The 13561-nt window shown below is 46.6% G+C and overlaps 1 protein-coding gene across 6 annotated transcripts in view; it reads left to right on the top strand.

The window, feature by feature from the left end:
• LOC144111940 (uncharacterized) overlaps positions 1–13561 on the top strand; it is a 32389-nt gene that overhangs the window by 7375 nt on the left and 11453 nt on the right. For all 6 annotated transcript variants that reach the window (XM_077645032.1, XM_077645031.1, XM_077645036.1 and 3 more), the window contains exons 5-6: positions 1542–1610; positions 5679–5712. In XM_077645032.1, the coding sequence (XP_077501158.1) occupies positions 1542–1610; positions 5679–5712 (103 nt within the window). The remainder of the gene's footprint in view (positions 1–1541; positions 1611–5678; positions 5713–13561) is intronic.

Raw genomic sequence — 13561 nt, 5'->3', positions numbered from 1 at the left:
AATGATTATCGAAAAGCTACAAAGTTTTTGTCAACTTTGATGTAAACCTCAGGTTGTGGCTTTTCTATGGGAATGCTTTGAGGCCGTTGATCATTCCTACCACCCACAAGAGCAAGGTAACCATGTGCATAGTAGGAAATGCACCTGGCTAACTATTCTAGTATTCTAGATGCAACGGTAGGTCCTAGTCAGTTGTGCTGAGGCATTTGGCAACCTGGCCGCTGTGGTGGCTCAGTGGTTATGGCACTCGGCTGGTGGCCCAAAAGACGCGGGTTTGGTCCCGGCCATGGTGGTCGAATTTCGATGTAGGTGAAATTCTAGAAGCCCGTGGACTGTGCGATGTCTGTGCACATTGAAGAACCGCAGGTGGTTGAAATTTCCAGAGCCCTTCACTACGGCGTCCCTCATAGCCTGAGTCGCTTTGGGACATTAAACCACCATAAACCAAACCAAACCATTTGGTAACCGGCAAAGGCACCACACTACACCCATGTGAAGAGGGCAGATTTTTTGGATGTCCTGCCTGTCTCCTTGTACTGCTGGCATGCGAGAAATGCAATAGAAGCTCCATGAAATGCTGAACTAAAATTTGAAGTCTTCTATGAGGTGTAGTTCATCATTTTCCTCAATAATTTGGCTTTGCCATGTTCCTTGCAGCGTTCATAGGAAGGGAATAGCAAATGTAGTAGCTTTTGACAGCATATGACAAAAATCTGGTCAACAAATGTTCTAGTATTTTATGTGGTTAACTCGCTTGAGACAGTAACTTGCACGAAATCTTCTTAAATAAGAAAGAGGCTCAAAATCTCGTGAGAATCCTTGTGCTTGGGTAGAAATTGAGTGTCTGCATGATGGCATGAGTTGCTTAAAGGAAACCTTAGTTTTTTTTTTATTTGGTCGAATTTAGCACTTTTCAGATAGCCTGCATGCTTTGGTGGCTTTATCAAGACTGTAGCAGACTTGTCAGGAACGGGAAAGTGGGAAAGATGTTTTTGTATAAGGTGTACCAAGGCACTGTTTCTTTTTATTGTGCTAAGCTGCCGCTGTTGCTCAGTAATTATGGTGCTTGGCTGCTGATCTTAAAAGACTCACCATCAATCCCAGCCACGGTGGTCACATTTCGATGAAGGCGAAATGCTGGAGGCCTGTTGCTGCTCATTAAAGAACCCCAGTTGGTCGAGACTGTCTGGAGCCCTCCCTACAACATCCCTCATAGCCTGAGTCTCTTTTTGATGTCAAGCCCCATAACTAAAACCAAACAATTTTTGGGGTGAGTGTTTCTGCACCAGAAATAAGCTTGTGTCATCCTTGTAGTGAGACTTTTATGCCACCGCTGGAGCTTTGCTTTGGAGTTCTTGTTGGACGTCATAGAGCAGGCACTCACTTACCCTTTGGTGGGCTGCTGGTTCATTTGAAACGCTGGTGGATGTTTGTTTTATGCTTACACACGACTGACAGTCTGTTTTGTGCAGTTTATACACGTCTGCTTTAAGCTTAGCATTCACTTGCAGGCAAGAAAGTTGTTTCTTTCTCTGGTGCAGTTCTGCTGCCCAGCTTCGCAGAGTCCTGCCTCACCACCACCTTCACCACAAGGCCAGGAGAACTCAGAGGTTTGTCGCTTCTTTCCGTGTCCCGGTGCACCTGTGAGTTGTTTGCACTTGGCCTCCGCTGCATTGATTGTTCGAGCTCTCTCCCTGGATTTATACAGAAAAAGAAGAAAGGTAGCATTTCCTCACTGGCTTCCAGATGCAGGAAACAGTGGTGGTATGCTGCACCAGCTGCACAGTACCTAACTGCACCACAGAATCTGCACTTGGCATGTTGCCACAAATGCTAGTTTTGCAGTGAAATTGGGCAAGTGTTGCACGCAGCTGTTTCCAACAGGAACGGGAACCCGACCCAATATCATACCATCTTTCATGTACTGTTAGTGTGGCGATGCCTGTGGATGCATTAAATAGTTTGCTGTTGGTGGCATTGGCCGTATATAATTAACAACCAGTATGAATGAACAAACAAATGGTAAAGATAAAATTTATGAAGCCCATTTAATTGCATTTCAACAGCACATGCATAACACGATGGCTACTGTGTACTGCTGTTCATGCTAGAATGTACACCACTTAAATTGTCTCTCGAGCAAGCCATATTTCAGGTCCTGCCTCCCGTCTTTGCTGCCGTGCCTTGAAATCTTGTTCCAGACATTGCATTAAAATTTCACTGTTCTATTGTCTCTCCCCTCAGTTTGCCTCCTGCATTCTGCATCTCTCTCAGCTTCTCACTGGTGTCACTGCACATTTCTTGTCTGCCTGCTTCCAAATTCGCAGTTCTTTCCAAACCGCGTGCTCCCATTTTTGCATTTTGGGTACTGGCCCAGCAGGGCATTGAGGAATCAAGTTCAGCCAATGTTTCTGTATCTTCTATATAAACATCATGCATCTTTTCGTCAATCATCCAGTTCCCTCATGATCATATCGCTTCACTCTTTTGAGTGGCTTCTAAATGACATGAGAGCTTTGGCAAGGAGCGCGATACGCTCCTGTGTGCTTTTTTTCTTGCTTTAGTTTTACTGCCTGGTTCAATTTTTTATTCAGAACCAGATGCATGCAAAATGCTATTGCGCACAAGAAATGAGTTTTTTTCTTGAGCTGTGATGGAATGGGGTTTGGTAGCACATGGTCATGTCACTCTTGCAGTAGTAGATTTGCGAACTTTTTTTTGTTGGGTAATAACCCAGAATAGCACATGAGGCAATGAGCATCTCAACACATAAAACAATGCATTCCACCGATTCTGGAATGAAAGATTAAGAGCAGTCATCAACAGGTGTCTGCATTGCAAAATTTCTTGTTATCTGGCGCAAGCAAGATGCAATGCACCAGTAGCTGTGCATGTTATGCGGCCAGAGTTTGGGGGTTATTTTGGAGCGACTCATTTTTTTTTCTGGCTCCATTTGACCACAAAATATATTGCATGCCAGTAGTTCCTTGCAGCACTATCAAAGCTGTGATGAGTGCACAGGCAACTTTCTCACTCTGCGGAATGTAGCACCAGTAGCAGGTAAGCATACAGGCATATGGGATAGCATTCTTTAAGTGTGCATGTGCCAGACACTCTCATATTGAGACTTAACGTACACTCACGTCACATATACTTCTCTCAGAGTTTAACGTTTGCGACTCTCACGTGCTCTAAAACATGTTTTCAAAATGGCGATACCCTTCGAAGCAGGATCCTTTGCCTCAGACTAAATTCATCATTGTTACTGCAGTTCTCTGTACATTCCTTAGCCATAAATGAGGCACCAAGCTTTCTCTTCATCTCATCTCACTCCAGTCACAAAACGTATGAGCGATGAATTGGCTTTTATTTTTTAGAGTGACAATTGTGCCGTTTGTAATCCTGAAAAGAAGTGCGTTGACAAAAATGGTTCGTGTTTTAAGAACCAGATGGCACCACTTGGCTGGACTTATTGTTGAGTCTGAGTTTGCATACACTGAATTAAAAGTGCAAATGTGACAAATGGCATAACGCCCTGCAAAATGCTTGTCGTTAGGTGATGTAAGCGTGCTTACGCTTATGGTACATACCGTATTTACTCGCATAATCCTCGCACTTTTTTTCCCTGAAAATCAACGCTAAGTTTGGTGGTGCAATAATTATGCGGGGAAAATTTTCAAGGAAATGCTTCTGAGTGTTAAATGCAAAGATGAATGGGTGCAAGATCAGGATTGTCAGGTCCGCAATTGTAAATATAACGAAAACATTACTTTCAAGCGTAACTTACCTTCTTTATGAAAGTACAGGGTGAACGTAAGCTCAAGCTGCTAAAGCACTTTATTTGCCACGCGCAACCTCCCCGTCACTACTCCCGTTGCGTACGTCCTGCGGGCAATCCTACTTTTCATCAGAGTCCGTGCCGACACTGGAATCGATGGTTTCTTCATCTTCCAATGCTTCTTCGTTGTCCCACACTAGGTGGTCCTTGGTCGCATCCCGGGCATTCGAAATTCCTGTTTTCTTGAAGCCTCTGGCCACCATGTTTACATCAATCATCCCCCATGCCTCTGATACCCAGCTGCACAGCAGCTCCACGGACGGTCTTTTGATCTTGCCGCCCGGCGTCGGAGCATGTTCACCTTCGGACATCCATTCTGCGGACAGCCTCCGGACGTTATCTTTAAATGGCTTGTTCAAAGATACGTCAAGAGGCTATAGCATTGATGTGAGGCCGCCGGGTATAACAGCCAGGTCCGTGCGCAGTTCCTTGAACTTCGCCCGAACCGACTCTTGAAGATGGCCCCGAAAGCTATCAAGCACGAGGAGCGACGGAAAAAGAAGCGCTTCCGGTCGCCGCCCCCACACAGTCTTCACCCAGTCCACCATAAGGTCATCCACCCCTTTTCTTGGACGCGCACGTGTATACCGGGGGGAGCTTTCCTTTCGGGAGGGTCTTCCGCTTGAAAATGACGTACGGTGGGAGCTTCCGCCCGTCCGCCGTCATGCCTAGCATGTTCGACTGTCCTGCTGCTGGGCATATTGAAATTCAGCGGAGTTTGATCCGCGTTCCCTATCTGGGAGAGCAAGAAGTTTTTCTACTGCCGGATCCTGATAACGAGTCGATGGAAGTCCACTATTTTCTCTTCATAGGCTGTGGGCAGGCGCTGGCAAAGCATCGTTTGCCTCCTGAGCGAGAGTCCATTGCGCCGCATAAATCGTGTGGCCCACCCGTTACTAGCGCGGAAGTCTTGCACCGGAATGCCCTCCTTTCTTGCGATTACGAGCGCCTGGTTCCGTATCAAATCAATCGACACAGCACACCCATCTGCTCGTCGAGCCTTGATATATTCCAGTAAAGAGGATTCGACGGCAGGAAATTTCCCAGTCTTCGGTCCACTGAAGGCCCGGCACGACTTACCAGTCGTCTTGAGTTCGTCGTGCTGCCGTCTCCAATACCGGACGCAAAGCTCGTTGACGCCGAAGTGTCTGCTGGCGGCGCGGTTGCCATGTTCCAACGCATACTCAATAGCTTTTAGCTTAAAAGCAGCTGTGTAGCTTGCGTAGCGTCCCATGGCGAAGCGGCACAAAGAGCACGGTGCAACACGCAAACAAGGCAAACGAGGCCTACGAGACACCGGAGAGCTGGAGACACCTTCGCAAAATGGCGTAGCGGTGGTGAGTGGATGAGCGGTAGCGGTGGTGGCAGCGGATGATAGCACAGTACCGCCGCCTAGTAGCACGCGCGCCCAACCATGGCAGTTAGTTGTGGCCGCAGTCAATAGATGGCGATCGCTATGACAAGCAGACGGCTCGCGGCAGTAATTTTGGGGGTGCGATGATTATGCGGGGAAAAAAAAAAATTCCTATTTTTGATAGCCAATGTGGGGGGTGCGAGCATTATGCGAGTAAATACGGTACATAGCGTCGATTTATACTCCTAACCATATCTGTGTACACTGCAAGCAGACGACACACAGACTGCTAAGCACGCAAGAACACATTTAATGCACCCTCTTGATTGGGTGAGGAGGTCTCTGCCTTTGGTAGTGCTGCAAGTTAGTCATGGTATGCACTATAGGCTCTGCATTCATGCTCTCGCCACCGTTGTGGGTGAGCAGAAAAGGGGTGCCCTGCATTCTTTAGTGTAGTTTTGATGTCTGTGCATTTTTTTATTGCAGGTGACATGTGCTGATGACACCACGCCAAAAGCTGGTGAGTGCATGTCGTTTTCTGAAATGACTGTTAAGGTGCTGCGTTCCATCTCCTTCTGCTTTGTGTAGTCTTTTGCAATGACCGATTGCGTGAGCAAAAAGTAGTGCGACAAAGAATGCACATGCAAAAAAAACGACACAAGGAGATTGCTGGAGCACAACGGATTATTCGTGCAGTATAGCAGAGCACACATGTGTGCATCATTGTGAAGAGGACAAACCTATCATGCGACCACTGCAGAAAAATTGGTGCCATTGCTTGTGTGGGAATAGATATTGCTCTTCAGGAACACAAATTCACTTATAAAAATCGTCTATGATCTTTTTGCACATTCCTTCTGCTGCTGCTTTCTTCCGTGCTAAATAGGTACAAACTGTTCCAGGTAGCCGCGTTTCTCTGGGGGTTAGCGGCACTAGCGTTAACTTGTTTACACAAGTACGACGTTGCAATGAAATGTAACAGGATGAGGAAGTTACAGTTCTCGCAAAATAAACAAGTTGATTATAAATTACAAACCAATACAGCCAAACACTTGGGGAAAAAAAGGAAATGAGATTGGTAAAATACACGGAAGCAATGAATTTGTTCATATTTCTGAGGCACGAAAATACATGTGGCACCATTGGGCGAAGCAAAGTTTTTTGACATCTTAAAGGGGCTTTGAAACGGGTTCTAAGAAAGTTTACGTGTGCCTGTGATGTTAAAAGATGCTGCTTCATGAATGTCCTCCAGGAAAAATTTTTTTGATGTGCTGTGTGGAAGCTTTGTTATCTGTTGTCAAAATTTGAATTTCAGTGTCTTCGCACCTTTTCCTCACCTCTTGTCACCTTGTGCACACTGAAAGGTCAGAGCTCCTCCACCGACCCCATAGCCGGAGGTGCAGCTTCGTGATTCGCTGGAGCTATGCCACTTGTTGGTCACATCCATGGTAGCTGCGTGATGTCTGGAAGACTAATCAATAGCCATCTCTGAACAGCTACACATTGGAGCGGTGCAATGGAGGAGGGTGCGAGCATGAAAAAGCATTCGGAAAGGGCTTGCCAACTTTCGGGCGTGATTGTGGGTACTCTTCTGTGTGCAGAAGTGTATTATTCGGCTCTGGTTCTCATGACAAAACAATACAATGATTGAGTGAGTTGATGTGCTCTCCTCGGAAGGTATTTCAGAGCCCTTCCTTTCATGCCGTCACTACCTTGTCAGCGTTGCTTTCTGTTTCGTGCAGCCCATTCCAATGCCCGTTCTCCCTCCTTTTCTTTCCCTGCTTCACTCAGGGCGTTCTCTTATCAGCGAGTGCTCCATGGCTCTAGGGTCTTCTAAAAGGCGGCTTCTGCCAGCGTCTTACGAGTTGTGTGGTGAAGGTTGCTGTAGCTCTCTTGAGGGGCAGCGGAAAAGGGATCTTTTTACTCTCACCTTGGTTTCAAAAACAAAAATGGCCCCCATTTACCAGGTTTAGCTAAACATGGCTTAGTTGCGCTATCATTTACGTCCTTGTTTAGGTCGATAAGCTGGAGTGTAGGGCCGCACGTCATTGCTTCTCCTCGGCAATTTCAGCTGCCTGTGTCAGATGCATTTAATTTTGCTCACCCATTGTGAGTAATTTTCATTTTAACACGAGAGCATTAATATTCCAATGTCGGAAAAATTGTCTGGTGTCTGCATCGGCGACTGTTTGAAGCCTCGCAGCCAGAGCATCCGGAGCAACTGGCCGCTCTGGCGACCTAGGTGGGCCACCTAGGTCATGTGGCCTTGTGCAGCCATCACAACCTACCCACTAGATTGTGAGCAAAGTTCCCACTTGACGGGTTGGCGGGGTGGCATTATTTGTCACAGCAAAGTGACCACTGTGACAAATAATGATTGTTCACGAGAGGTTGCCCGGGAAGAGCAACCTGAATCGCACAAGCCCCACCGGGGGCAGTACCTGCCATCGCAGGGCAGTGGCAGATCGTTTATAATTCTTGACTTCACATTCACTGATTGCTAAGAATGCTCATACCACTGCTGGCACAGTAGTCCAGCGGTCAACCGCTACACCATTGCACCAGGACTGGTAGGATGACTCGCAGCGATCTGTGAATCTAAAATCAAGTTACCATTTCCACATGTAGGGGTATTAACATATTAACGCTATTGCATCATAGTATTAAGGCTGAGCTTTACTGTCTTCTTCAGTTTCTTACTCAGTTGTTCTTGGTTCAGTCTGTCTCAGACATTCTGTCTATCCTCTTGCCTACAAGTGGAGAGCTGGATTTCCTTTTCTCTTTTAGCAGGTGGAGAAGGGAAATCCCCCTAAATACTGCCGGCCACAGCTGGCAGGTGGAGGCTTCACCTGGACATGTCTTTTTCACTTATGACCCATCTAGTGCTAGCTCACTAATAACATGAGGTGCATTCTTAAAGGGATACTGCATAAAATTTCAGGCGGTCTAATTTTGTATTTGAATGATGGTTTGGTTTATAGGGGTTTAACGTCCCAAAGTGACTCAGGCTATGAGGGACGCCGTAGTGAAGGGCTCCGGGAATTTCGACCACCTGGGGTTCTTTAATGTGCACTGATATCACACAGTACACGGGCCTCTAGAATTTCGCCTCCATCGAAATTCGACCGCCGCGGCCGGGGTCGAACACGCGTCCTTTGGGTCAACAGACGAGCGCCATAGCCACTGAGCCACCGCGGCGGCTTGTATTCGAATGAAAGCTGGCGTTCCTAAGTCGACTGAAACCTCATCGTTTTTTTGCACGAAGCCAGGGGAAAGCACTTTTTCCCCTCATTTTTTCCTTAAACTGGTGCATCTGGCGGTGGCGCCCTGGGAAGCTGTGACTTCACATGTCTCCATGCCTCTGTGCCCGGCCGGCTTGGCCGCTTATGTCGCAGCATGCACCTGCTGCAGCTGCGTGGATGCTACGCGCTGCGTAGGAGATGCGATGCGAGTGCCACCGCTTGTGTCCGGAGTCGTTTGAACTCGAATTTGATCCACGCTGCTGCGCAGGCCACTGAAGGTTCGGGGTGCTGAAAGTATTATTCCGCTAAAGGTTGTAACAGTAGTGCAGTGGGGGAAGAGACACGCAATGTCATGCTTTCCCAAAGGATGCTAAGCTCTGAAGAATGGTTCCATGTGGCGCAGGCGAACCTTCGCGACAAACCTTCTAGGTTCGAATTTTTATCGCAGCAATTTAATCGACAGCGACTGCAACATAAATCTTTCTCTGTTGCGAATCCTCATCCCACTGAAACAACAGTGCCTCAAACCTGACGCTTTGCCATATATAATGTGAAGTATACTTGTGAGGGAGACATTCTTGAAGACCTGGAGCGAGGCAGGAGGAAGCAGTTGTTGTTGTCCTCAATACCACGGTAATGGCGGTTGATAAGCTATAGCGCAAGTGCGGAAGCGCTACATCACCGTCTTCCAGTTCAGCTGTGCGCCACCTCGCAATACAAGGCAGTAATATTCCCTAGAAAGTACAAAAGCGAAAAAGGAACCCAAACTAGAAGAAAATTGCAGGTAACTTATATATAGCACTGTTTACTGAAAAACTGTGACTCTTTAGCACATATTAGTGCACATAATTACAGAGAATATGAAGGCTAAAGCATGCAGCATTTGTTACAGGTGTATTTTTCTTGTCAAGAGACAATTTCCAAATATTTTCACTGGTTCCAGTGTTTCGCTGATTCAACCTTTGATGAAAAATCATCTTGGATGACAGGCGGAACAGAAATGTACATTATAAATGCTCTAGCTTCCTTATTCCGAATTAGCAGCAAATTCACCAAACTGCCAGCAGGCAATATATATGCATGCTTGAATGGGCAGAAAAAAAATATATCGTGTAATAGTGTTTTCATGCGAGCATGCGCCATTATAAGAAAAAATGAGCGGAGAGGTTCTTTGCTCATATCAGAGACCTTCAGAAAGTAACAACGTTGGCAGTTTGCTAAAAGGCCAGTGCCACGAGCATCACGCACCAGACCCCTTTCGTGGTAGTTAGGCACGCAAGTCTGGCAGCGTAGTAACAATGCTGCAGTCACAAAAACTGCATGCTGGATACTTTTAGAGCGTTAAGCTCTACTTTTAGCGTTTCAGGTGTCATCGATAAACACAAATGTTAACCCAGTGGTTGCCATGGTAACCGAGGTGGTTACGTAATGGAATAAAATAACAGGTAGCAACGCGATACCCTAGCACCCCAACTCGAGACTAAACTATGTCGATCCAATATATATATTACTGTCTGGCAGGAGTCAGTCTGGACACTCAGTCCCGATGTTCATGTAAAATTTGTGGGCCAACCATTTGCCGCAGAATGTTCCAGATGGTGTCATACGATTAAGCGTTTTGTACAGCATAAACTTACTAGTTGGAGCCTAGCTCGCGGCACAGATTCACACCGGCGACCTATGTTCGGTGTGCTAGCGCTCGATATTTGGATGCTGCCTCAGCGTCAAGTTGATTTTTTCGCTGTGCCGATGCAATTAAGTTGGCTGCTTTTATACATCGTGCAGTAACTCCACTGTTCGCGCTGCTTACGTGATATACAAGTCCTATTTCAAAACCCCCTCCCCGCCCCATCCCAGCGCTGCGGCTGCTCTTTTTGTGTAGCTGGAGCAATTCATGAAGGTGATACCTTGAATTGCCTTTGGCAAAGGAAATCTTTTAATACCTAACTCAAGAAAATTTGTCTGGGTCATATCAAACTGGATTATTATATCACAGCTACCACTTCGCGGCGCCCGACTGAGCGATATGTCATCCTCAAGGCTCATTTTACTCGGCGGGGTCCTATCCATGTCTCTGGTCCATAGTCATTTCGATATCTGAATGATATAATCGTTACTCCGACTGTTACTCTCCAGGCTGTAATTTTCTGTCTTTCACGCTTCCATGCCGCCAACGCTGAGCTTACAGGCGCGACATCTTAAGTGATGCCAGCACGATGCGACGGGGTGCAGGCCGCCATGAGACATGTGACGTCACCCCCGCCTCCCGCCTGGTAGGCGTGCATGCACAAAGCGTACGAAATAACACCATTTGTGCAAAAATACATGAAATAAAGACTGCAACTTTGGATAATCGCACCTGCAATTTAATGCAGTATCTCTTTAAACAATAATTCCGGGAATAAACGAAAAAAAAAATGGGCTGCGCTCGGTGGCGCATACAATAATGACAGTGCACTGGCACATGCTACTGCAATAAAATGAAACTGCAATTAGGTGATTCTGCTTAGATGGCGATCACTGGTTGGTGGCTTCGGGGTGCTGTTGTCCAACTGCTGCATCTTGTATGCTCTGCTGGGTGGCTTGTGCTCTGCTATTGATACTTGGTTTTCATTGTGTGACGATGTTCAGTTTGAGCTCTGCATCGATTTCCTGTATAGTTTCCTGCATAGCAGCGAGCACAGCTGGGTTTAGTCTTCATCGTCGCTTTCGCTCACGGTCATGCACATGAGTCTCTTCTACATCTATACTTATACTGAACAGTAGTGGCTGATGCATGCTCCATGCCAGTGATAATACAGCTGAAATAACCGCACCAAGCGTGCAGCTGCTAAAACCCTTGAGTGTATCGAAAGCAAGTATGACCTGTGAACTGTGCTGCTTTCCCACTTGCCTACCACGCCCTGGGAGAGCTGATCCTGCCATTGGTCGAAGCACCATAGTCATGTATTAAAGCAGGCTTTTTTGCTCCACAGCAGATGCCAACGGCATTCCCAGGCATTCGTCCTCTTGTTTTTGTGCGACGGAATTTTAGCGGGAAGGGTTTTGCCTGAGTTGAGAGTGTTTGCATATTGCGATGACACTGAGCTTTCCCAGCTTTCGTTGTGTTTATGGGTGCAACAGCCAAGGAGTCAACATCAAAATACTTTTCGTTATACCATCTTGGAGAAAGCACGCGGCTCACTGAATGGTTTGGCTCCACAGTATAGGCTGGACAAACTTGGTTAACGTGCTGGATCTGCGCCTTTGTGAGCCAAGTGACCATCTTTACTACTCATTAGTGTTTTTTAAGCAGATTTGGTGTGAAGCACGAGCGAATGCAGTCTTTCTTTGAAGTAAATTACGAGAAAGCATTCGACTCAGTGGAAACATCAGCAGTCATACAGGGATTGCGTAATCAGGGGGTAGAAGAGCCTTTTGTCAAAATGCTGGATGATATATATAGGAACTGCACAGCTACCATAGTCCTCCATAAAGTCAGCAGTAAAATTCTAATAAGGAAGGGCATCAGGCAAGGAGGCACGATCTCACCAATACTATTCACTGGCTGTTTACAGAAGGTATTCCAAGGCCTGAATTGGGAACAGTTGGAGTAAGAGTTAATGGAGAATACCTAAATAATCTGTGATTCGCTGATGACATTGCCTAGCTGAGTCACTCAGGAGATGAAGTTCAAAGCATGATCAATGAGTTAGACAGGCAGAGCAGAACGGTGGGCCTAAAAATTAACATGCAGAAAACCAAAGTAATGTTCAGCAGTCTAGCAAGGGAACAACAGTTCACAATTGGTAGCGAGGTGCTGGAAGCGGTGATGGAATCAGTCTACTTATTGCAGGTAGTGACCACTGATTCGGATCACGAGAGGGAAATAACTAGAAGAATAAGAATGGGGTGGAGTGCATATGGCAGGTTCTCTCGGATCATGAATGGCAGTTTACCAATATCCCTCAAGAGAAAAGTGTAAAACAGCTGTATCTTACTTGTACTGACCTACGGGGCAGAAATGTGGAGGCTAATGAAAAGGGTTTAACTCAAATTAAGGACAATGCAGTGAGCTATGGAAAGAAAAATGATAGGTGTAACGCTAAGAGACGGGAAGCTGTCAGAGCGGGTGAGGGAACAAATGCGTGTTAATGACATCGTAGTCGAAATCAAGGGGAAGATATGGGCTTGGGCAGAGCATGTAATGCGAAGGGAAGATATCCGCTGGTCCTTAAGGGTAACAGAGTGGATTCCAAGAAAAGGCAAGCATGGGAAGGGGCGGCAGAAGGTTAGGTGGGCGGACAAGATTAGGAAGTTTGCAGGCATAAAGTGGGCGCAGCTGGCAAAGGACGGGGTAATTGTAGAGACATGGGAGAGGCCTTTGCCTTGCTCTGGCTCTGGGTGTAGTCAGGCTGATGATGAGGATGATGATGTGCTGACTACAAAAACCACGCGTCGTGTTGTCTGAGCCCTGCTGTTCCCACTGCTGGCTCTGCAGCTCAAGGATTGATGTTGCGGGGATTGTCTGGCATATTCGTTAGGTTGTAGTTGGACCCGTTGGCGGGCTCGTCTCAAAAGTTTCGTTTCATGTTAGAGCTTCGCCGTTCACGCTATGTTCACTGTGCAGGTCTAGCTGTGACGTTGCGTGCATTGCGGGACGTATTTCTTTTGTTGTAGTTGGATTCATTCACTCACAAATTCGAGACTAAAGCAGCGGTTCTCAATATTGCATCCCCACTGTTCATGCTGCTCGCAGTGCAGGTCTAGCTATGATGTTGCTATTATTGCTGAATGTATTTCCTCTGGCGGGGTTATGAAAGTCAGCCATTACTCTGCCTAGGCACAATAACAGCAGCTCTCTTCAATGCACTGGATCTTCGCAGTTAACATTTGAGTATGCAAGCGAGGACCTTCGTTAAATGTACTCGCAAACATATTCACAGTCGTCGTCGTGGCCACATATTACAGGTGCAAAACTGGCTGGCTGCTTCACGTTATGCATGAAAATTACACAGCAGAAGCCAGTGTCCTCTTATCAGCTAATATTGCCTGTGTTGACTCAAGATTCAGTCACCCAAGCGAACAGCATTCTATTGAGTCACGCAGTGCTGCTGCTTCGCGCATAGCTATGGTTAAGACTTTTGT

Source organism: Amblyomma americanum, unplaced genomic scaffold, assembly GCF_052857255.1.
Source record: "Amblyomma americanum isolate KBUSLIRL-KWMA unplaced genomic scaffold, ASM5285725v1 scaffold_19, whole genome shotgun sequence".
In the NCBI taxonomy this organism is placed as follows: domain Eukaryota; kingdom Metazoa; phylum Arthropoda; class Arachnida; order Ixodida; family Ixodidae; genus Amblyomma; species Amblyomma americanum.
Note: the sequence above shows the minus strand (reverse complement) of the source record. Positions and strands in the feature narration are given on the sequence as shown.